Source organism: Hermetia illucens, chromosome 2 (assembly GCF_905115235.1).
Source record: "Hermetia illucens chromosome 2, iHerIll2.2.curated.20191125, whole genome shotgun sequence".
NCBI lineage: Eukaryota > Metazoa > Arthropoda > Insecta > Diptera > Stratiomyidae > Hermetia > Hermetia illucens.
The window spans coordinates 157,027,396-157,052,212 of NC_051850.1; the positions used below are offsets into that span (position 1 = coordinate 157,027,396).

General features: G+C 36.7%; 1 protein-coding gene across 2 annotated transcripts in view; it reads right to left on the bottom strand.

Annotated features, from left to right (window-relative positions):
* The window catches only part of LOC119649338 (homeobox protein araucan), a 312,591-nt gene that overhangs the window by 180,089 nt on the left and 107,685 nt on the right, over positions 1 to 24,817 (bottom strand). Inside the window, exon 1 of one of the 2 annotated variants that reach the window (XM_038051445.1) lies at positions 14,897 to 16,401. The exons of the other annotated variant lie outside the window; for it this stretch is intronic. Within the exon in view, the coding sequence (XP_037907373.1) occupies positions 14,897 to 14,950 (54 nt within the window). The 5' untranslated portion in view covers positions 14,951 to 16,401. Of the gene's footprint in view, positions 1 to 14,896; positions 16,402 to 24,817 lie in introns of those variants that run through there. 2 annotated transcript variants of the gene reach the window in all.

The window sequence follows — 24,817 nt, forward strand, 5'->3', positions numbered from 1 at the left end:
AAGTCTATATGAAGGTTTCTTCCCAGACAATTGGAAGCAGATACGTACACAAAAAAGGCGATGCCTCTTTAGCTGCAAACAACCGGCCCATATCACTTCTTTGCTCTGTGTTTAGAATTTTGGAAAAATATATGAAAGATTGTTTTTCATCTTGCTTCGGACATCCCATTGCCAAGGAGCACAATGGTTTTCAAAGGGAGCGCACGACTGTAACTAATTTATTTGGTTTGGTAATATTGCTAAATCCCTCAATGAAGGTAAAGACTTTCATTCAATTTATACTGACTTCTCCAAAGCTTTTGACTCCGTAAATCATATCCTGCTCCCCAAGAAGCTCGGTTTGTATGACTTTCGGCCATCTGTTTCAGCCTGATTAAGGTTTCACTCATGTGGTAGAGTGAGTAGGAACTCCTTCAGCAGTTGCGTTTCAACTCCTTTCCTTCCCTTGTCTGGAGTCCCACAGGGTGTGTAACTTCTTCATCCGAAATATTATTGAGTATGCTTCAGTAATATGGTACCCTTACCATTATTGCGCGTGCAGCTTAGTCCTTTGTCCTCGTGATTTGATTTATTTGTTCTGTTCATTCTATCTTGGAAACTTTCTGTTTATTGTGCATTTTGAATTAAGTAAATGAATAAATAACTGACTGAAATAAATTTTAATTTCGGCGCCTTAAGGCAAATGACCGAAAACAGAAGTCTCGTTGCAGTTATTGCCTATTGAACGCTCGATCCCGACAGGGAGGTTCTTTTTAGATCGTAAGCAGTCCAGGAGATAGCAATTTTCGATTTTTATAATGGCAGATAGCACCTTGGAAATTACATTGATGAGCTTAGAAGTTGACTCGTGGAACTTTTTCAAACCTCGTATAAATTATCTATTATATAAGACTACTGTTATTCCGGTTATATACAAGGGAACTTCAGGTGTAATTAAGAGCTCAAAATCCAAGAAAGAGTGGTAGTCATACTCCAGTGTCACATGAAGGCTAGATGCTTTCGGTCTGAATGAGATCCATCTTGCATGCACCACTCCTGGTTCACGACTTATCTTCGCGCGCGGTTCGGCCGTTATTTTTTGTTTTTTGTTTTTTACATCCCATGGTTTCCTTTGTGAATGGACCAAGTTTCCTTCATGGCGCGAATCATATTACACCTGTGATTGAAATACGCGTATGTCCAACCAACAATTTCTCGAGCCTAGTTAGCATAGAGGCATACCAAGGCATGTCATCGGAACATTTCAAGATAGATCTTTCAACTTTTAAGCGCTATTTCCCTAACTTTATCAAAGTTTTCGTTAGTTAACTGGACTGGTAAAACCACGCAAATCATTAACCATTTAACAACCATTCTTAAATGTGTTACACCGGTGATACACTTCAATTTTCGAGAAAATTAAGCCAGCCTTTTTGCTCTCTAATATTCCCAATGACTCAAAATATGAAATATACAAAACTTTAGACGAAAGAGAGTCGGAGAGTTTGAGTCTTGAGGCAACCGATTGAGGTAAACTAAAAAAATGGGTAATGCGAACAGGCAAAATCAGAGATAACGCTCGAAACCGACATAACAGTGGTCAACGATGATACCAACTTACAACCAAACATGAATTTGAAGCCACATTTACGCGGGTTCCCAAGTGTCAAATTCCGAGTAGAGAAGAAGTTTTCTTTTTTGACTTCCAATTTATTCACTGTATCAATACAGGGACGAGAAGGAGAGAAAAATTCGACAAATCATAGAGATAGAGCGAATAACGACTTTCTAGAACACAGCACTTATGAAACTAGACGTTTTAGCCACAAATGAAAATGTCAGTTTAGGTTCAGCATGTGTCATCCATTTTCAATACTGTTTCATAAAAAAAGTACTTTTCTACCCTCTGGAAACATAAGGAAATAAATATGATTTTGTTTTATGCGGTACCCTCGATATCTAATTGCGAAGAAAGAGCCCTAGACCCAGAATAGGCCAATCATTCCGAAATATTCGAATGCAATAATCAAATGACTCCACTACCTCCACGGACTTGAAAGATTTCTGTTGTTGTGATCATTCTTCTTCAATCTTCAATGTGAGTACCATATTTTTCAAATTGGTTTGCAATGTATTCAGGCCTAATGAGAGAGGGGTGGAAAGGGAGATTCCGGAGCTCTCTTGGTGGCACGGATGGATGTAGTAATTTCAATGAAAAAAAGGGACCTTTTCTCCCCTGCCGTGGTTGCATAGATGAATGACTATGGAGTGACTTTTATAACTTATCATGCTTTATTTCCATTTTCTCTCATTTTACAATAAATTCTTCAACTACCTCTCCCGAGGCCCCGTGCCCCGTACGGTTTGGAGAAGCCTATTTCGGCATACTCAGTGAAATTGTTCCCGAAATTTTGGGAAATACAAATAAAGCGCTCGAAGCACCGTTAATACATATTAAACACTCAAATTAGTTTTATTGTGCTTCGCACTGTAACTATGTGCAATGTAGAATGAACTATAGGGCGTGGCTTGATCAATCAGAAGAATATGAAACCTCCAATCTCAGGTTTATGGACTCAAACACTTCTTAGGCGCTCCTCAGAACAAGTTTGAAGAAGGGGAGAGGGAAATGGGAGATTGCATCCAAACGAAGTACTTCCTTCTAGGTTACATGTAATGGAAGTACGGCGTTTGGGGTTGCTGTTCTTCCTTAGATCATCCCCATAGATGTAGCTTAGGCGAAGTTAGCCAGTCAGAAAAGGTGGAAATAAATACAATCTCAGAGAATTTCACACATTTGCCTGACCTGGACTCAACCAAGTTCCTGTTATTATCGAAGCTAATGAAAGCGGAGCTAAGAGTAAAGTGGTCTTTCTAAAGGAAAGCGAAGACAGAGGAAAACTACATGCAGAAGAAATTCATTCAGTCAACGCTACCTTAATAACGTGATTTTTTACTGAAGAGAAGTCTCAACACGGATTTTCGCTTTAGTTTGTTACCAAGAAGAATGACAAAATCTATCTTGCTAGAAAGTGTACGCCACCAGGCAACCTAGATACACCGCATATCCTTTTCTTTAGTGGAGCAGCTAGACAATGGATGCAGTGAAAAGCCGGAATTGTCACACTTAAGGTTATAATTTCAAAGTTGCAGATGTTTCTACAGGGATAGAAACTCTACAACAAAGAAACAAAACAGACCGAGCAGTAGTACCAAGAAGTTTGGAGGCCTATGAACTATCAGGTAATTTAACTACCATTCTATACCTCTTTTACGGTAATCAAAAACCGAACCGGATACAAAGGCGATCATCTTAAAGAACTCGGAAAACCGGTTGCTGCACGCTTCAGGTATGAACGGTTTTGTGCATTTATTTTATAAAGACATAGTGGCGTCCATTTGTCCCATTAGTACGTAGTACATAATATATGCATACGCTATGTGAAAATATTTACTTTTGGGTGACACTGATATTCAAACTCTTGAAGAGACAAAGAAACGACAATTTTGACATATTATATCTCAGTTAGTAATAGTGCAATTTCCACCAAACTTAGTAAGATCATACTCTATGTTATAGCTATAATATATTGCTGCAAAATTTCGTAGTGCTAAGATGAATTTAAGGGGGGCTTTGCAGCCAATCACTAAAAATTATGGCGATATACTATTATTAACTTTATTTTAACAGATATCGGTATGAAAGGCATTTTAGAGCCCAGACATCATCTAGTGGCAACGTCTTGATTTTTTTTTAGATCTTTCGGTTGGGTAGTTTTTGAGGATGGGTCCGTTAAAGAAATGGTCACTTTGGAACCCCCGCGCTCCCCCCCTTTCCAAAAAATGTCAAAACTAAGACTGGCATTGAATAGTACTAATTGAGATTTTTCATTTGATACCCCACATGATTATATTTAGTGAAAAAAAATGTACAGTCCCGTTTTGCATGTATGGGAACCCCCACCCTTAAATTTGACCTAGAAGGATGTAACTCACTGCATGCGTGCACGTTCACAGTTCCCCCCCTTTCTAACAAATTTTGTGTCATTCGGTATAACCGTCTGCGAGAAAAATGACAATCAGACAGACGACAGACAATAAACCGATTTTAATAAGATTTTGTTTTACACAAAACCTTCAAAACTGAAAAAGCACTAGAATTCAGGATTTATTCATAAAAATTCTAAACTTATGCACAAATGTAGACCAATAGGTTGGCATCTCACTTCCAAAAACAAAGAGTAGAATGAAAATAAAGAAAAATTTTAAATTTTTGACTAAATTTTTGTTTTTTTTTTCTTTGCAAACACCGCATTTCGGGAACCAACTTTCAAAATCTTCTAAGGGATGGAAATCTTAGGGTATGTAACCAACATGTTTTATCAGCCCATCAAAATGATGACGAAAATCATTTTGTTTTTTATAAAGGAACACACCGAAATTTTGATTGTAAAATTGCAAAATAAGTTTAATTGAAACTTTTCTGTTGAAGGCCGAGCTAAAGCCATTAATGCATATCTGCAGTGTTCAGTGCAAGTGGCATTCCAGAGGAGTTCGAAACGTCAAATATCGTAGCCACCTAGTAGTACTAACCACTAATGAAAGGAGTAAGTAGCTCCCGAAATAAGTAGTTAATATATATAATAATAATAATCGTTGGAATAATAATCCAGTTGGATCAGGGCCTTGTAGTGTGTTAAAGTACTCCATTCAAGACCATATCGGTACACTACTGGATTACAGTCCCCTATAGAAGGCAATGTGGTCAGCATTGCGCCCGCCAGGGACTGTTACCCTGATTTGACTCAGGTACTCATTCACAGCTGAGTTGACTGGTATCCGACGTCAAATCACGATACATTTTATTATTTTAATTATTTGTGAAGAAGGAGAAGCTACTTGTTTAACCCCTTGCATCCGATCTACTGCGGGCATGCAGTGAAATGAGATCCGCTTCACTGACTGCTTCGCCCTTGCTTCCCGAAATACTCACATATTGGTAACAATCCAAATTGAAAGCAACAATGGAGAAAGAAGCGTCATATGCTTGATTTAGGCGCCTCAGCTTGCCTATTTGTTATCAGCAACTACATATAAGCACTGATTTCTGTCTAAAGATAAAATAGAATATCTACTTTCGCTCACCCTCAGGCAATTTTGAAACCCACCGTTTATTACAACAATGGAACATTACCCACCAATCGGGAAAACCAAAATTCTATAACCAGCCAGCCATTTTGCCGCCAAAGTGATATCGCCTATCATCCAAATCATACGATTAGTAATTTTCTTCAGATATTTGTTCATTTTGGGTGTTTTTTTCATGCTTTTTACTAGTAAATTTAGATTGAACAAATACAGATTAAACCAAAATCATCCTCCTTGTTTGGAAAAAGTTCCAAGCCATTTGCCGACACTGTTATCGAATTTTAGTCATTAGACGAACGTGTGATTGAAATTAGTTTTTTTTGGGAAAAAAAGATAAGGAAAATTTTGGCTGTAATGGAAATATGTATTAGCAAGAACGCATCCATATCTTTAGATATGTATCTAAGCTATCTTTAGCTTTTAAATTGACGGGTGTGAGGTGGAGGCGATAACTGCATTTCCGAAATAGTGACTAATGTGTACATATACAGATATTTAGCAATTTTCGTGAAGTGCTTGAAAGAAAATCCTATTAATGGGGTAGACAAAAGTTAGCAACAACACCTGAAAAACCGCCTGCAATTTATTTTTTTTTTTTAGGAACGATTTGTCTCTCAGTGCCGTGTTCATATGAATATTATTATACATATTATGTCATTCTACAAATTGATCTTGGCAAAAAAAGTAGTTTCAATGAACATTCATTTTGCAATTTGATGCTATTCATGGTAGGCTTCACTTAGTTTCAAATATTTAATTTAAAATCATGTTCTATATCACTTTATAATAACATTAACACTTTGATATCCACCTGTTTTTTTTCATTAATTATCAAACTAAGTTTTATTGTGCTTCATCTAATCGCGTTCACCGTGTGAATTAAATTTACATAATTGAAAGCTTTCTCTTGCTTTTAATGCAAATAAATAATAGCTAAGGAAATAATTAGGGTTTTATACTTGTGCCCATCTTATTATAAAATTACCTTCCCTGTCTTAGGATGGCAGCAAAATTAGTACTTATTGGAAATGAATTTCATTCTAAGTTTATTGATATTCCACGGGAAGAATATGTAGCCAATTTCAGTAGTAATCGTTACAGTAATTGTCGTGATTAAATACAAAATTATAATTTCAAACGATGATTGAAATTACAGTTTACATTGTTTTTAAATCATTCTTATTTAAGAATTAATATTAACGTCTAGACTAATTGGAAATGCATTATCATAAAATAATTGAGATTAGCATAATTATAGATCAATCAGTATTGTTTTACTCTGATTTATGCATCTTTATAGATTTTTAAGTGTTTTAAATTAGGATAATTTTGCTTTACAGTTTTGCATTGAATTAGTTACCGTCATTTTTTTATGTAACTTGCAACTTACTTTTCAACACATTGCGTTATTTATGTTTTCCATTCGACCTATGTATTTGGACAATTATTTTTCTTTGTTATTAATTATCTATGACTTGTGGAATAAATAAAATGCGAAAAGCGAACAATCGTCGTTTAGCAAAAGTACACTTATTGTCTAATCCACTTATGAAAACTGACCTTGATTTTTTCTTGCAAAAAGTTAATATTTCAGAAACGTTTCTTATGTTACGAGCAAAGCTAAGTGAAGAAATATCTAACTTCAGCCCTTCAAATTTAGATGGATTGTTTTGAATTATTTAAGTTACAAGTAAGGTAGTTAGTTCATGAAACCACAGACTAATCGACTTTTTCATCTTTATATCTTCAAATGTCAAAAAACAATCTGATCCCAGAGTTAAAGAAAGCTGGACCTAAATACTTTTTATATTTTTTAATTTTTTTTAGAGAAACCCCCAATTTAAATTGATGTTTATTATAAATTATATTTAATAAAGATTTTGAGTTAGGCGGGTGTTTCTAGATGTCAGAAGAGGATTCCATATTATTATTTAATTTTATTTATTTAATTTAATTTAATTTATTTATTATTATTAAACAATAGGTTCTTTTTATAAAATATACCCTTATCTAAGTTGCAATAGTAAAATTAATTATCGATGTATATTTATTTATTACTTTGGAAAGGTTGAATAGAAATAAAGAAAAATCTTTCACTTTGGGTTAAACGTCTTTTATTACGTAAAAAACAAACTTCGATAGCCTTCTATTCCCTTTTAATGGTAAATAGAATAGCAAATTCCCGAAATGCAGCATTTGCGTAACTCGATGAAGATTATTTCTGAAGGGAAGTGAGTGAATCAATACCAAGCCAATTCGATTGATGTGTTGAGAGATTGGGGGAGGAATCAAGATATTTGGTGGTGTAGTGTCCCCAGTTAGTAGTCTGAGTTCGACAGCTTGACAGTAGTAACCAAGTTTTGAAAGCTGAAAGTAGGGGGTAGGCTAGCGTTGTATAAATTAGAGACACACAGTGGTCTTAACAAATTATTGAGTTGCGGACAAACTGCTGTCCTAGAAACTTTTCAGTCTGGAAAAGACCAGAAACACCTCCAAATTGTACAATATGGAGGATTGCCTTGAAGGCAATGATTAGTAGAGAATACTAGAAATGACAGCTGATATTTTACCAGGCTTATTCAGTGGTAGTAAATGTGACATCTTTTATGGAGATTCTACTTATGTCAGAATGTTATCCACTCGCATGAAAAGTATAAATAAAGAAAATGGTTGCTTTGGAACTAACAAAAAAATGGAAATAAATAAAATCTTTCCCTTTTTGAGAATGAATGCTTGTGAAGCGCTAACATATGACCAGCAAAGTCAAGAGGCCATCTATTTTTTTATTTTCTATTCATTTCGAAAAGTTAAGGAAATATCTAATCTAATTCGATTTTAACTCGCTTTTCTAGGAACAGCATATTCAAAATATAGAGAGGCTCTGAGCTAGGCAAAACACCCTCTCTCTGAGACGTGCGCTCGTCTCAGTGTAGCACTGAAGAAGGGAGCAAGTGGTTCCCGAAACATCGGAACAGCCCAAATAAAACAAATATACTAGCGAAAAAAGGAATGCAAATGCAAAATGCAAAAGTTTTTCAGAATTTCGATGGATAGCAGAAATTATGAAAAGCTTATAGCCGGGGTTTGTGGATATTAGGAATTTGCTTTGGCGATAATTTACTGCCGGAAAATACATTTTCTCAGGAAAAATTGTGCTTGGTTTGTTTTTGGCTAAAAATTTTTCATTGTTTGGAAATTCTGTATTTCGGAGACTACAATGAAACGTGCCGAAAAGGGGGCAACTGGTTCCCGAAATGTAGAATTTGGAAATAATAAAATTTTTTGAAACCTACAGCGAGGTCAACTTTTTTTGTAATATAGGCTAATATGCAGCAGACTTCAACAAAGCTAGTTCTAGCAGTTGAAATCATTCGTGCATCGAGAAAGAGAAATTATCTTATTTATCTATAATGGAAACTATTCTATGATAATTGAGACAACAAAAAGGAATAACAAAATAATTGCTTTAGAGTAAAAGACATTTTACTTTGCTTTTGCCAAATACAGGTTAAGCAAATCATGGGGTCGGGCCTTGCGTTGAAACAACACTGTTAATAACGAAGTTCATCAGAGGGAACCTAAAAATATAGTACGGTGCAAAACTTGGTCCGAAAATAGTCAAAGTATAGCAAGTTATTGCTGGAATTGAAAGTATAACTGAAATCACAAAAACAAAAGCTCGTTGAAAAGTAAAGGGGTAGTTCATTATTTCCCGCTTGGTTTTATTTACTTTTTGATGTAGAAAGTCAAGTGGTCGGCAGTGATTAGGAAACCCATAATTTAGTTGCATGGAAGGAATATTTTTGGCATCAACCAAGAATTGGAAAGTTTCAAGTAAGGGATAGTCAAGCAAGTAGATGGAATAGTTTGATAGCGTGGAGCTGTTTCCCTTGAACGCACTCCAGATCAACAACAATGGAGTCCAGATAAAAAGCCGAAGTTAACAGAAGCGATGCGGTTACGGCAATTGCTATGGGCCCGCTTGCCTAAGGATTATAATTCGAGCTATTGGACAAAGGTAATTTTGGGTTTTTTTAAAATTTTTTATGGCTCATTTTTAGTGGTGAATGTCGCCTAGAGGAGGTGACTAAACCGCCGGTAACAAAATATCGAATATGAGGACATGCTGAGCTATAACAATATTACATGCAAATGTCACTCAAATAATTAAGTCATTCTGCTGTTATATATGTCGGTTCCTCCAGCTTGTTTTTTAGAAAGAAAGAAACCTAAAATAAATCAATGAATTTTTTCTTTAAATGCCGAATAAGAATTTTTATTTCCCATATTCTGATATTTCGAGGACCATTGTTTTCTTCCTCAGTGAGTTTTAATCTTAGAACAAGTTATCCTCTTCCTCAGTAAAATTTTACTCTGAAGACTAAGATAAGAGGACAACTGAACCTTGAAATACCATCCTTTATTTTAATGTTTGTTTTCTTACTAATAAAGTCATGTTTTGTAGCCTAAATTGAAAACTGTGGCTTTTATTGCTGCTTGAAGTTCACACTTTGATTATTTTCTTAGCATTTATAATTCAATGGACAGATATTGTGTTATACTTTAGTGTTACAAGAAAAAAATAAAATTTATTCACCGGATTTTGTTGAAAAATGTACTTATCGAGAAGAAGAAATTGCCTTTGGCGACATGTTCAAAAGTAACTTGGTAAAAAGCAAATTTGAACGTTAAGGGGGCTATCACAATGTACGGTTACAAATCTAATAAGCAAATTGTTGTTTATTGAAAGAAGACAATAGCAGGACTATTGGTTCCCTAAATAGCGGTATTTACAAAATTGTGCAACTTTTTTGTTTTGATTACGCCAATACAAGAAGTTATACTTTTTTTCAAAATTCATACTTTTCACAAGTAATTTCGTACGGCGTCAAAATTTAACATGTAGATAAATAAAAAGACTGTTGCAAGACAGTTTTTCGCTAATATTTTACCAAAAATTCGTTTGTGTTTCAGAAAAATGTTTTTTGTTACTTTCAAAATCCTTGCTAACACTGCATTGTAAGGTGAAAACAGTTTGAATATCACTGAATTAAAACTGAGTCCTCTTTTTCAAATTTTCCGGAAGAAATATGTAAGTCTGTCGAGTGATGTATTTAAAATTGTATGATTTGTTTTTTGACTTGAAGGTCCTGGACATAAGGATGTTTTTATAGATACCCTAACATTACATTTAAACCTCATCAAAAGTTGTGGTATTTCTGGCCGGGCGGTTAATAGGACTCCACACTGTCTCCAGTAACTCAAATCAATTCAAACTTGTAAATAAGGATTTACATGCTTAATTTCGAACAACCCATACGAGTGTAGAACCGATAGAAGAAAGGCATACATGACAAAGGACCTTCAAGTATAGAAGACCAGTCTTCTGAAAGTTATAGTCTACCATCGTTTTGCACAAAGTGATAAGATAAACTAAATGAGCCCCATGAAGACCACGATTTGAATTCGTTGAAAGCATACTTTTTTCGATTCTGTAGGATGGGTTACTCATTTTAGTTTTGAAAATGACAATTTATGTTAAATGTTTCTCTTGTTTTCTTCGCAAAGCCTACAGCACTCAATATTTTTTTTTAACATAAGGAGCCAATTAAAAGGATAACAGTAACTTAGTCACCGATGGCACGACCCTATTATAAAAAGAGGAGTCCAAATAGCCTCAACCCGTAGAACATTCCTACTGAAGACAAAATTCTATTCCATTAAAACCACTAAAGAGAGCCAGGATAAAAGCGGAATGTACAGGATTACTTGGGCAAAGTACGTCATGATATATTTATAGACAAATGGATTAAGAGATGGACTTTTTAGACAAAAAGATGGGTACACATCAGAGTCATCAAACGCACGGGATACGCAAAACTAGTTGCGCGTAAGGTCTCTAGTGACGAAACGTATTTTAAAACGAGGAAATCAAAAAACGTAATACAGTTTTACCATATTTCAAAACTACCCCTAGAAAATGGATGAATACAGAGCTGAGTAACATTTTTTCAGTCTTAATTAGATTATTATAGCAGTTCCCTCTTAAGGTAACCAAAAATAATATATTTGTAACCATCCTAGCATATAGACTTTGGGCCTATCAATTTTGAATTTCAGTAAAATATACACTAGTTCCCAAATAGTGTATATAAATACAACCATGCATAATAAAACAATCTTCAGCAGATAACCGATAACTATTCAAAAGAAGGTCAAAGAAGAATTCCTTGAGGAACACGTAGTGAGAAGGTTAATACACTTAAATCAAATTCCTTGAAAGACATAGCAAAAGTAAGACCTTTAGGTTAACAAATGGATATTGGAGAATCAAACTGCAGGAGTGCAGTAATAACCATAAAGTGGTCAATGGAGGCAAAGTTCGTGAAAATGTCTTTCCGCATTATAGGATTCGGCAATAAATAATCTAAAATTCAGTGAGCTTATGACAACAAGACGCCGGACTTGTAACTACTTACAAGTGGTAATAAAACGAGACCGACTGGACGAAAAACTTTGAATCTTTAAAAAATACAAGACCAATAAAGCCATAAGCGATGCCAGTATTAAAGGAGTTGATAAAGAATTTAAAAATTCAAGGATTTTGAAAAGTTCGGGAGTATACCGTAGATAAATTATAGATTGACTAAGAGAAAAATAAGAGGGGACCATTTCTTACGATCTTCAAATAGGTCTTTTGAAAATCGCAGGCGGCATTAGCACCTGGGCTACCGATTAAGTCATTAAGACACAGATTAACGTAAAGGGAGGAATAAGTTGCCTTGGAATAGAAACGAGACTTCTTATCAGTCTAGTAGAAGGAGCTTCTGAGACTATCAAAGCATATTTTAGTCAAGTTCACCAAATATTTCCGCCAACTCGATATCATAGTTTTGATAAAAAAGAAAAACACGAATGCGCGGTACGAGGCTAATACGGTAATCCCAACAGAATACCACTGTTGACATGTTGCCTTTCAGTATTTTAGCAAAGCCTGAAAAATAAAGTCTAGGGAACTGGTTCCCGAAATTAGAGTCTAACTTGAAAAAAGTTCTGAACCTAAAGCTAATTTTTTTCCTTTTTCTTCCAAAGTCATATGGGATATTTTTGGTTGCGAAATTACAGGAGAGATATGGAAGTTGTTAGATGACATGGTAATGCAAGACGCATTAATGTCGTAGTAGAAGTGTGATGCCATTTTCTAGGAAATGTACAACCATCGTCAACATCTATCATGTCTTCTTTTTCTACAATAGGTGCCCCAATATATTTTATTCTATTGTATGTCGATATAGTATTCCAGGACCTAGCTATTCTCTTATTCAGCGCGTCTGGCTTGCACAATGATTTTATACAATAATAGAGAATTGTTCATTAATTTTTTTTAGGTACAGTGCCTGCTCTTCTAACCGTAAGTCCCATAAAGTGTTTTTCGTCCCTAAGTAATGACAAGTCCCCTTTGTTTTATACGAATGGTCAAACCACTATCAATTAAAAATAGGCGGAATAATTAACTAATAAAATTAATCTTAAGACTCCCTTTTCCTCTTTTTAACAAATGGCGCCCAACGTGGGGCAGGTTCCTATACCAGAAAATGTATTCATTTATTTACTTATGGTAGGACTATCTTGTGAACCTAGTGGGGTCCGACTTTTGTTTTTAAATATATTTTATGTTTTATCATAATTTTAGATTTTAAAAAGATTGCGTCACTCCACTCATATAACAATAGAAAAGTCAATCTTCAAATAATTTTACCGAAAGACCCCTTGTCGATTTTCGTCCTTTAGGAAAATTACGCAGTTGGTCGAATTACTCTTTTGAATTGCTCTTGGAGATCTAGCTCAATGAAAAAGGTGGTAAACATAATACCATAGAAACAGATCAATACCAAATTGAAAATGCAATTACATGCATGGTATGCATGGTATCCAGTGATATATTATATATTGATATATTAAGGAATCCAAAAAATGCTAGTCTATAGAAAAATGAATAGTAGGTAATGTTTTTACCCAGACGGCCTATATAAAACTGCATGTGCAGAAAATCTTTTCGATTACAATCGTCAAAGGTTTAGCGTTCACAATTTCAAATTGGATTCTGTGATAAAAAGGATGTTATGTCCGAAAGTCAGGGTGCCAAAAGTTGCAACACTCATTTCTCATTATAGAATTTAATCTTTCCCAAACTGTTGAACGACAGTAAGTTGATTCTAGTGTTTAAATCATAGAAACAAATTATAGTAGAAAGGAGCTACTATGCCGAGTAGAAGGGAGAATTCTTGCTGTCATCAGTTGAACAAATGATAAAGGCTGAAAAGTACTCCAAAAAGGAATCGTTTGCTATTCAAGATTATGTCTACTTCAGTTCAAAGTATTTATAACGAGGACATTGAACGATCAGCTAAGGCTCAAGTAAGATGATTACCCTCTGATTTAAAAAATTACACCACCTAAAATTTCGATTTCAGCAAGAATTATATTCTCCCTACCTATGTTGGTGATGATCTTGAAAAAAGGCAGATACGAAACCCACCAAAAATAGGCAATTCACAACGGCAAACCGAAAAAAATGTTGGATTTACTCGGAGTCAAGAAATCCTGTCAAACCTATGATGCAATGTAGGCTGGAAAACTTCAATTCGTCATTGTTGAGTATGCGCTATGCTTCTTAGCCAATTTAAAAGAAAAAACACAAGTAGAAACACAAGAACTTGAAGAAAACAAAGGAATAAATGGTAAATCGCATATTCAGATCCTGACCACGTCTCCCTAGGAAAGTCATTTACAGTCGTTAGTTGCCTTGCAGTGGATAGAAGCAATTCCTCAAAGAATTCAGGCAACTCAGAAGCTAAAATTGGTAATCTGAGAAATGAACAAACCATGGGTCCCGGTTTGTTTGTTTATCAAGTGACATCAAATCGGACTGGCGAACGTGAAAATTGCGAAAAATTTTCCACCAACTTCAAAAATTAGTTCCACAATATTCCTTTGCATTCCATAAAATAGAGAAGAACAATTAGCAAAATTATGGGCCATTTTAGCCAAATAATATCCGCGACGAATTCATAGATCAAAGGAAATCATACCCGAGTTTTTATTTAAATCTTCTTCGAACTATTCGTCCCAGATAAGCGTGATAGATGGAGAGCTTGTTTCCCAAGCTTTTATTATTTCCACATGGCTTCATTGACTTTTGTTTTGCAAAAAGACCAATCTCAAAGGATATTTATACCCAGGCAGAATTGTGGTTTTAAAACATAAAGAGACTATTGGTTATTAAACAAGTGGATTTGTTTTTCAATCTATAAGTTAACCACTTGCATAATTGCCTATTTAATATTTATTATTTACATAAGGAAAATGGATACATGATCTCCGTCTTTTTGAAATTACAGGGAAGTTTACGCATGAAAGTTCAGCGAGGTCTCAATCCAAATAGGACGTGAACAGTAACGAATCAGAGAAGACGTTTTACATCGGACAAATCTACTAAACTGGAATGGTGCCTAGTTTTCTCAGTTAAAAGACTGGTGTAAACCTCCGGCAAGGATATTTGTGGTCCATGATAAGAAATTAGAAGCTCTAGAAAATAATTTGAAAACAAGCCTGTTTCGTACACTTCTAAATATCCTACGTGATTTGGATCTAATTTTTCGGTTAATTTTAAAGAGGTTCAAAATGAAACTACCTCCTTTAGGCCACTACTTTGTTTAAATCTGAATTCACTCGCTTACATACTAAATATCTTATCACAAAATCTCACCTGACTTGCCGTCGGATAGCCATAACCAAACTGTGCGTATGCAGCCATCGTCATTTAAATATATCACCGCGATTGTACCTTTCTGTACAATCCTCAAAACTCTTCCTTTGTAATGCTTTACTAAATTCTTTGAATTGAAACTAATCAAGCGTAAGGACTTTCATCAACTCTGAACTCCATAAACACTAAAGCCGAACATTTTGTACAAAATCTGCGAACATGTTACACTAAAATGTACATAAACAACTTCGTCATTTTTTCAGCATGAATCCTTGAACAGCCTGGATTATCGTCTTATCCTGTGCCTACTCGTGTCAGTTAAATGTTGATGTCTTATCGTAAACAAATGATCCGCACTTTTCAGTGTCACACGTTAATCCATTGGCAAATGTCTCGCAAGACAACACTTAAATATGTTTAATAGTCCTTTTGGGTTAAGCCACAATAATTCCCGAAATTACGGCAATAAAAATGCAACAGGATTTCGAACAAACAGAAAACAAAGCATAAAAAAAAATAAACAAACAAACGAATAAACTGAACGATGAAAGTATAATTCCAACGAGTGTTTGTCAAAATCAAAGAGGATAATAACAACAACAATTCAAGGGTTCGTATAAATGTCCACCCCTTCTGTGCAGAGACGTTGATGGACCAATTGGTGTATGTGTCGTTGTTGTTGGCGTTATCTTTGTCGTTGGCGTCGATGCTTCGGCAAGTCCAATTTGGTTGTACAACCACTTATCGGTGCTTATCGCTGACAATAGACAACGCACTGAATGTCGCAGAAGCCGCGGGAGTGGGCGGCGGTGGGTGGTCGACGCGAGCAAATCCACCCCTTACTGTGTCATTATACGACTAAATCTTATAAGCTCCGATGCTCGCCTCCACTCCTTCCGTACTCTCCTTCCACTGTTGCTGGTGGAGCACATAAAACCGTTCAGGATTGTATGATATTTTTCATGAATTCCGACAACGTTGAACTATAGCCGCTACAGTCGTCCTTTCTTAATTTTCATCTCATATTTTCATTCCAACAAATTTCACTTTGCATTAGATCCTTTTTGCCATGTATAATATCCCGGGAAAAAAAACAACACGGTAAAACGCAAAAATATCAAAAATAACTCAAACAGGACTCTATCAAATCCACTGGAGGACACGACAACAGAACACTAAGCCTCGAAACGAAAAAAAAAACTCAAACGGACAAACATTCACCGGAAATAGACGATGCTGACGGCGAAAAACTACACGGCTAAGAAGAAGATTACGAGCGCTGCAGGACGAAGAAGGGAAAGGAAAGATAACGGTTCACCGTCGCCAAAAACCGATCATACGATGCCAAGGAGCCGTACGAATATTTACGTTTCGCTATTGTCTCACTCGACGTTGTCGTCCTTATTTTGTCAACACGACGACGTAAAATACAGGAATCTATCCTAGGGGTAAAACTCCCGAAACATCTTCAGATACAGATTCTGCGTACGAACGATGCACACTTCTTCACGTTCGACTACTAACTGGTTTCGTTCACATTCAGAATTTTCTCCCTGCAAAAGTCCCGAACCAGTCCGGTCCGGGTGCACCTCCTCTTTTCTGTGCCAGGGGGATGAGACGATGCGTGCCTAGTACTCGACTTGGTTTCGAGAACAACCCGCCCAAATATACGTAGAAACCGGTTTTCCCGCCACACAGTACAAGTATCGCTGTGAGTTTTCCAAGCCTATATGGAACTGGAATAGGGAACGAGCACACAACCGAGAGTTGATTGCTTCCTCGCTCAGATGACTGAGAAAGACTCATGCGCACTTGAATACGCCTTCTCCCCTGTATCAGCTGAACGACTCACCCTCTCCGAAATCGCAGACTCTCTTGGATAGTTCTCTGAGTGACCGGGGCTGTCTCGATGTGAAATGGTATGCTCGCTCCTCCCCAGCACCCAAAAAGAATCCATCATACAACCAGTTAGACCCCACCTACTCGACATTCCCAGCGATATTGATTAGCACCTCACTCCGTGACTGACTGCTGTCCATTCAAATTGGCCATGATACGGGGAGCATGTCCCCAAAGGTGGAGCCAGAGACTGGTTTCTGGGCGGAGCCTAGAGCCATTATGATGTTTTGTAACCCGCCCCAAATGGATATTGTGGGGCTCATCGGAAGAGAGTGACTTTTGGAGCTCGGTTCTCTGTAGTGGGGAAGCGTATTGGAGTAATGTTGGAGTTTTGTTTTTGAGAAGGTATCGGCGATTTCCTATTCGGAATGGATGAAAATTGAAACTCAATTGTATAAAGGTTGGAATCCGAGCAAATGGGATGGGGATGGAGACGGACTGCATTGGTGGCAAGATAAAAAAGAACTCTCAGCGGGATGGAGTCGCCTCGGATAACTCCCACTTTTAAAGATATTGGGTTAATTACTACCTACTGAACAACACTTTATTTGGAGGTCTTTTGGGTTTGTTTAGTTCACTTTGATCAAGTTTATGGTTGTTTGCTAATTTTTTTCTATTGTTTTGTGGGGTAGTTCTCAGGGGATTTAGGGAAGTAAAGGATTGTTCTTATTGGGGCTGGGATAAGGGTGTTTGATTCGTGTGGGAGCGTAATTTCATTTTGTGCTTGAAAACTGCTATCTGGTATTTGATGAATTTGTAGAAACATTTAGTAAAGTAGAATTTACATTTTAAGTCAGTTTCAAGAATTATATGAAGCGTTTATTTGTAAATTATATAAATAGCTTCTGCAGATACGAAGAATTTCTGAATTATTTGTTCATCAATTTAGATAAAACACTTTTTATTATTAAACTGTGTTCAAAATAGAATCTTTTTTAAAATATTCGAACTTGTGTTGTGGTTAATGAGGCCAGAGATTAGTATTATTAAGATATGCATTGCTGATGTCGATAAAACCATCAGTCAAAATTTTAAAGTGCGGAAGCTCGGGGTCGTAAAATTTGGAGCTTTTAAAAGTGCAAATAATTATTTTCCCCGAAAAGAATGAAATGAATGCTCTTTAATAAACCACTCAGATCGTAAAATTTCAGCAATATTAATTTAATATAATTTATCATATGAAAAGTCTACTAAAAGAGAACAAAATTACAATTTAGAAAAAATTACGATTCCATTGCACTGTAAAAAGAAACTTATGGAAATTGACGGAGGTCTATGACGAATTGTACGATGAAAGCATTTTTATGACCAATATAACATTTTGAAAATTGTAAAATGAAAATTTTAATTTGTTTAATATGAATAAATTAACGTAGCACATGAGCGAGAAAATGAACATTTTATTATGCATAATGGATTCTCAGATTTGTTACACTGAGAAACGGCCATAAAGAGGAAAACACGAAATCAGATTTGAGCCCAATTGATAATTTTCTTTTTTCTTCGCGAGAGATTCATATATGATTGAAATTGCGATTTTAGTAATCAAAGACCTTTTTGTGTTTATCCTTATTTTGCAAAGGAATTCGGATTAAAACCCGATTTTATGCTGGGTGGAACTCCTTCGGACCCGGGAACCATCAGACAAAAAAATTCGTCAGAAAGGAAGGAATGTTCATTAGGCACTCTCTCGGAAGTATCTAACTTCATTTATATTGAGCAATAAGAATCTACATATTGCGGCAGAATTTGACGCACTGGATTGAACCGCTCTTTGTGGAAAACGATTTGATTTTGCTAATGACCGATAGAGCTTATTTACATTTCAATACCTTTGTGAAGGCAGAATACGTTCGGTATTATACTTTGGAAAATCGAAGGTAGTTGTGTGAAAGGCTGTATAATGACAGCCTTTCCTGTAAGATGTGTTGACTATAGGCTCACTACCCGCGCCAGTACGACTTCACCAAAAGGGGACGCGTGGTGAATAATTGGGGATGCATCTCTTCCGACCGTAGTGAAAATGTAGCCTAGCTTATGTCAGACCATAAGGCATACATCTTCATTAAAGTCAGTATCGTCTGGTGTTGTTACAGAGCTAGCGATCGAACTTTTGGTCTGACCCCGCGTTGTATCCAAAAGGGAATGCGCTCTTCTTAGGGTTATTACGCATGAGACTTTCCACACCAACCAAATCTTATCCAGCTTATCCATAGGCGGGCACACAATTTTTGCAGATGTGTCTACGTGAGTGACGAGGAACCTGCCATCCTTCTTGAATGACTTTGCTGAAGTTTTGACAGACATCGGCGTAGGATTTTCCATGCTATGTTAAAGTTACTTGAATTAAAATAAGAGTTCAGAGTGATATGATCACAGTTCAAATAGAATTCTAGTGACAGAAAAAATTAACGCTCAAAAATACCAGCTCCCTTTTTAGATTATCGATTACATTGACCGTAGAAAAAGTCTCAAAATGCAACTGACTATTGACGAATCTTGAAATCAAATCCAAATGATTTGCCGAAAGCTCTAGATAGCAGAATATTTTAATTTAAACGTCAGTTATATTATTAAGCGAGTTAAGAAAAGAATAGTTCTCTATCCCTACGAAATTTATCGATAGAAGAAAACGAATGGGAAATAATTAGATCCCCTTTTCCATAGTTTCGACTTCACCTCCTCAAACATCTCTCATTCGTTTAGCTTTTGTCCAGCAGCAGCTCAGGCGACACTCCGCACGTGTCCCTCCGACAAAACCATATAGATACAGATATAGACACGCTAAAAACAAAGATTAAAAAATGATATTCTGAAGTTAAAGTTCGCTAACAGATCATTACATATAATTTTGCAAATAGCGCCCAATGTGGGATCTACTTCCATTGCATTTCACAATAGCTAACCTATGGAAAGCAACTTTGTTTAGATTGTCGATTAAGGAAAACATCATTCTTTCAACTTTATTTCTCAGCTGAAACCCTTCCCCTCCCGCTCCCCCCCCCCCCCCTTATTATCGATTTCAACTTAAATAATTACAAGCCTCCTCTCTATGAAGCAAGTGTTCTTTGGCTCATTTCTATTACATCTGTTACTGAGAGTATCCTATTCCATCCTACGTAGTATATCACGCAACTTCATCCTGTCCTGGAACTTGGATGCCAGAGTGATTGCTTTCCAGAAATCTTATAAAATACACCTCCTAATGGTTAAACGCTGTATGGCATTTTCCGTCCGAGATTCTGTAGTGTCCACAGCTTTCCGGCATAGGCGACATTGCGTTCGCCTTGTTGAGTGACAATATGACGAGGGAATGGCATTGAATAATACGCAGCATTTCTTCTTTTTCTCATGTTTTAGCCCCTTAGCTTCTCCAATATACCATACTCCTTCCAATTTCCTAATTCCCATCTCGACATCCACTTATATCAATAATTTAATTTTTTTAAATGATCAGTTTCACTTTGTTGACACCCTACTACATTGCAATTGTCCGCAAAACTTTAAAATCCATTTCCATTTAAACGTTACAAAATTTACTGGAGTAGTTTTCTAACACAGCGAAACGATCGTCAACCTGGTTTTCTCATACTGCATATTATTAACTGTCATTCTAATGCTTGTTTCTGGCTAGAGCGAAATTCGGCTACATGCAAGTGAACATACTTAGATGTAGCGGAGCTCCTGTAGAATGAATGTCGGCTGAAGGACGGCTGAGCCGGTACTAGAACTTTGAGTTTGAAGTGGCGACAAGTGTTTGTCGTGAAAAGTCTTTTAGGAAGTGTACATTTTCGAAAAACAACCAAATTGTGATTGGTTTTGTTTATATTTTAGGAATTTATTCGTTCGTTTACTAGAGACTTTTGCAACAACACTTGCAATAACAACATTTCAATCGGAAAAACAAAAATGAATGCTCTAAACTGCTGTTTGTTACTATCTTTCACGAAGAACGACTTTATAAAAGTGGAGATTTTATTTTAGGTACTATAATCTTAAAGAAACGGGCGACATTGCATCTGGTCGCTGCCTACACAGCTAATATATTGACAATCATGATCACAGAGCCCTTTTTAAGTTGTTTGTCTGTGACGGCTGTGCGATTTGTGCATGGAAAATTGTCATCCCAATCACTTTGATGGTCTTCGATGTGCACCTTATTTCCACACCGGAAACGGCCGAGAAATTGAGGGACCATTTCTACAACGGTAACAGTGTACTCTCAACTTACAATAACTTATCTGGATTCATACACCCAAACGGAAATAGAAATAAACCACCAACCAAGTATGCTAGACAATTCGCTAAATTAATTTTAAAGTAAGTTTTTACGCCAAAATATTATTATAAAAGGAAAATCCATGCAAAATTAAATTGATGGTCTTCGTTTTTTTTCCACTTCTAGCTAGGGTGTTGATCTTTCATTAAGTTCGTACGATCTCCAATGTTTGTTTGTTTTTCAGGATCTGTGGTGTGGCCCCACGCATCGGCCCAAGCTATGTGAAGTTTTCGTAAAGTGACGTTCAAAGGACTCCCGTTCCCGAGCCAAACTACCATATAGGCAAGTAAAAGCGTGCTTTTTGCTTTTTGTTGATCTGTTTGATCTTATATCCCACGGCTTGGTGCAACTCATTTCATTCTTTTTAAAGTTAAGTACGTAACGCATACAATCATTGATTCTGTGCAAATAGTTTTGCATTGATCATTATTTTGGTTGATTATTTTTCTTAAGACCATTCAGGGATTCTTGGAAGTTTGACTCCGTCAAGCAGTAGAATTGACTACAAATTCATTTTCTTTTCTTACTGTTATTATTCATTTTTTTCTTATCGTATTTAGTTTTTCTTTTAGTGCGTATATTTAGCTTTTGGTTTTTCTTTTTGATCTCCAAAACAGAGAAAGATTCTCCGCTTGCTTTATCTTAAACGTTCGTTAGTCTCCGTCGAATCGTCATCATTTTTATTTAATTTTTCCAGTTGGTAGCGAGGAAGTACATTGTCTTGCGGAGGGACTAAAAAGATAGTTCTTACCACCAGGGTGGATTATTTTACCTAATGATACCATAAACCACATAAAATTAAATTATTTGAACTACACATCTTCAGAATCTGGTAGCGAGTTGTACATTTTTGTTATAAAAATTAAGGGATCATCTATCAATCTTTTAGCTAAGCAAAGGTAGAACCCCTATAAACTACCGCTCATAAACCATTTAATCAGGAGAAAAATAGGGCTGAGGGCGCATTTGTTCATGGATTTCTATCTCTTGAATACTCTAACCAAGTTCATGAGTGCACCGTACATGGGTGCCGTGAAGTGGCAAATTTTAATTTATTTCAGTGTATGTTTACTTTACCGACTTTTCGCGGATTCCCAAATAATTATAAATATTGGATTCATCTTAGTTCATGAGCCGATCTCGCTACTGAACGGAACAAAGGCTGAAGAAGAAAATGAAGACTAGTCTAATTGCGACCCCCAAACGAATCACCTATTACGACATGTATGTAATTTCCCATACGACACAAGAAGGACTAAAATGCTTAAAAGAACCTCCAACCTTTCTGGGTCTGACTAGCACAGAAGCATGCAAGAAGATGCTGGCGGGCTTTCACAATCAGTTTTCACCATTTTTTACGTTGTTAAAATAGTCATTCCCGCGGAAAATTGTATATCCATTATAATTATTTCTTAGCCCAAAAGTAACAGTTTGGTGTCCTGTATGTAAACCAGAAGTTGCTATTTCTAACTTTTCTCGAAGCATTATTGTGTATATGCTTCAGCACCCTTTGGAACCCGAATTTTGAAAGATGTTTTTATTTCTATCGGATGTGTGTGGTTTTATCAGTGGGAATTGAAGTATTTAAATTGCAAATATTAAATCCCTCTTAGTAAAAACCTGTCAAAGACAGCGCCAAGCATGTCTGCGAAAAGGGGAGGGACGAATTACTATAGTTTGGATGGCCGTACATACCCAAGCTAACAACCAGCAGATTTCGAATTTTTCATTTCGGTGAAATTTTGTCTATGCTTCGGATAAGAACGAACTTATCGGTCTCGAATTTTGGCAACATGAGTTGGTTTTCAGAAGGTGCATACTCTCTTCAATAACGGTGTCGAGGGCTCCCAGAATGCTGATCTTCTCCAACTTGACCAGGAGTTTCAGCGTTATAGCGTTGGATTAATGATAATAGCAGCCATAAGGTTCGCCATCATTACTTGGTAACCAGTTTCAGACAAGATGCCAACTGAAAGGTCCCTTTGTTAAATGAGGAATGTTTTAACCGCTCGGTCTTACGCACTAACGGAGATTTCCAACACAGAAAAGAAAAGGAAGCTTTTCCTCTCTCTTTTTCCCTTCAATAAAAAACAAAACCCCCACTTGTGACGGAGACGATGCTGTTAACTTTTTGTCTAGAAACACCGCACACGCATATTGCCTATAAGAAGAGGAGGTTTCTTAAAGGTGACAGTGTGATGGTGTGATGATGATACTGATGACTTGAAAGCCAGGGTAGGCTGTGATACGGTACTTGGATATATGATGAGAAAACACGGCCTTGAGGTTTATGAATTTCTCCAGGTCCTACCACCTCACCTGTTCAAGCACAAAGCTTGCTTTGTAAGGTCAATTGGATTCCAGCCGACCGGTGACGAATTCATACATTGATCACACGATCAGTTTGATCACATTGTGATCAGCGGTAGGCTGATTTGAGAGCCGTAAACCGCATGGTGAAAGAACTTCCAAGGGGTTGGAAATATTTGGATGATCTTGTCCTCGAAATTCACCCCGATGAGTACCATGGCATTCAACCGTATAACATCTAATGAAGCTTCGCCTCTAGTGGATGAAATGGCTAGTCACTATAACGTGCGGATACGAACTGATTTCCTAAATAGAGGTGAAACCATTTCGGCCATTAATACACTCAAGTGAACCGATACTTCCACTTACGCGTAAATTGTGAGTATTCGAGGCTTTCTTTAAAGAGCTAATGAGGAGAGAGGAGAGAATTACCATCAGTTTTGTGAACAACAACTGGAGAGGTATTTGCGTTCTTCTTGACGTCGCGAAGTCATTGGCTGAAATTATCCTGTTACGCCACAAAAGGGGCTTGGCAGTACAATATAATAGGACAATTTCGCTTAACTGTATCAAAAATAAACAACACTCTTAAATGAATGAGATATTGTTCAACAGTATTTTTAGATATGGCGCCCGCATTCGATAAAGGTTGATACGTTGTTTCTACTAACAAAATCAGAGGACTGTTCCCCGCGATTTTCTACAAACTTTTAATACCGTATTGACGGAACATGGTTTTCAAGTGAAATAAAAGGGTGCTCTCCCTGATATAATATAAGAGCAGAGCAGGAGTTCCCCAAGAGAGTATTTTCGGTCCTAAATGACATTGTTCATGATTCATGATACCGCGATCTTAAATTAACTTGCGGACCCGAAGCTGGCTTCTTTACAAGCAAAATGGTATTTAAAGGAAGTAAAAATCCACTTTTTGAAAAGAATACTGTCTTCTTTTTTCTTCAGCTCCTGTCCCGTTCACAAACGGAGTCGGCTGGTCGTGATCAGTTTCGCCATTTGGCTCTATCGAATGCCTGATTTAGGTGAAATCTCAAAGCTTTTAAATCCCTATTCAGCGTATCAGGCCACCGTTGTTTCGGCCTGCCTTTTGGTCGTTTACAATCGACTTCGATATTCAGACCAATCTTGGCAAGTGAATTCTCGTTAGCACGAATTGCGTGACCATACCATCGAAGACGCATCTCTCGCAATTTTTCCACGGTCGGTGCAACTCCATAACGATCGCGGATACCCTCATTTCGGATGTGATAAAAAGAATGCTGTCCTCAAGAGCAAACCAACAACATGGACACACCCAGATCAAATGGCACCAAATATCTTCAAATAAAGGCCTAACCTGGAAAAGGCTTATATGCATATAGAGACGACCAGAAACCCAAATTTGATTTCAAAAACTTTTTGTATATGCTTCCGCAAAA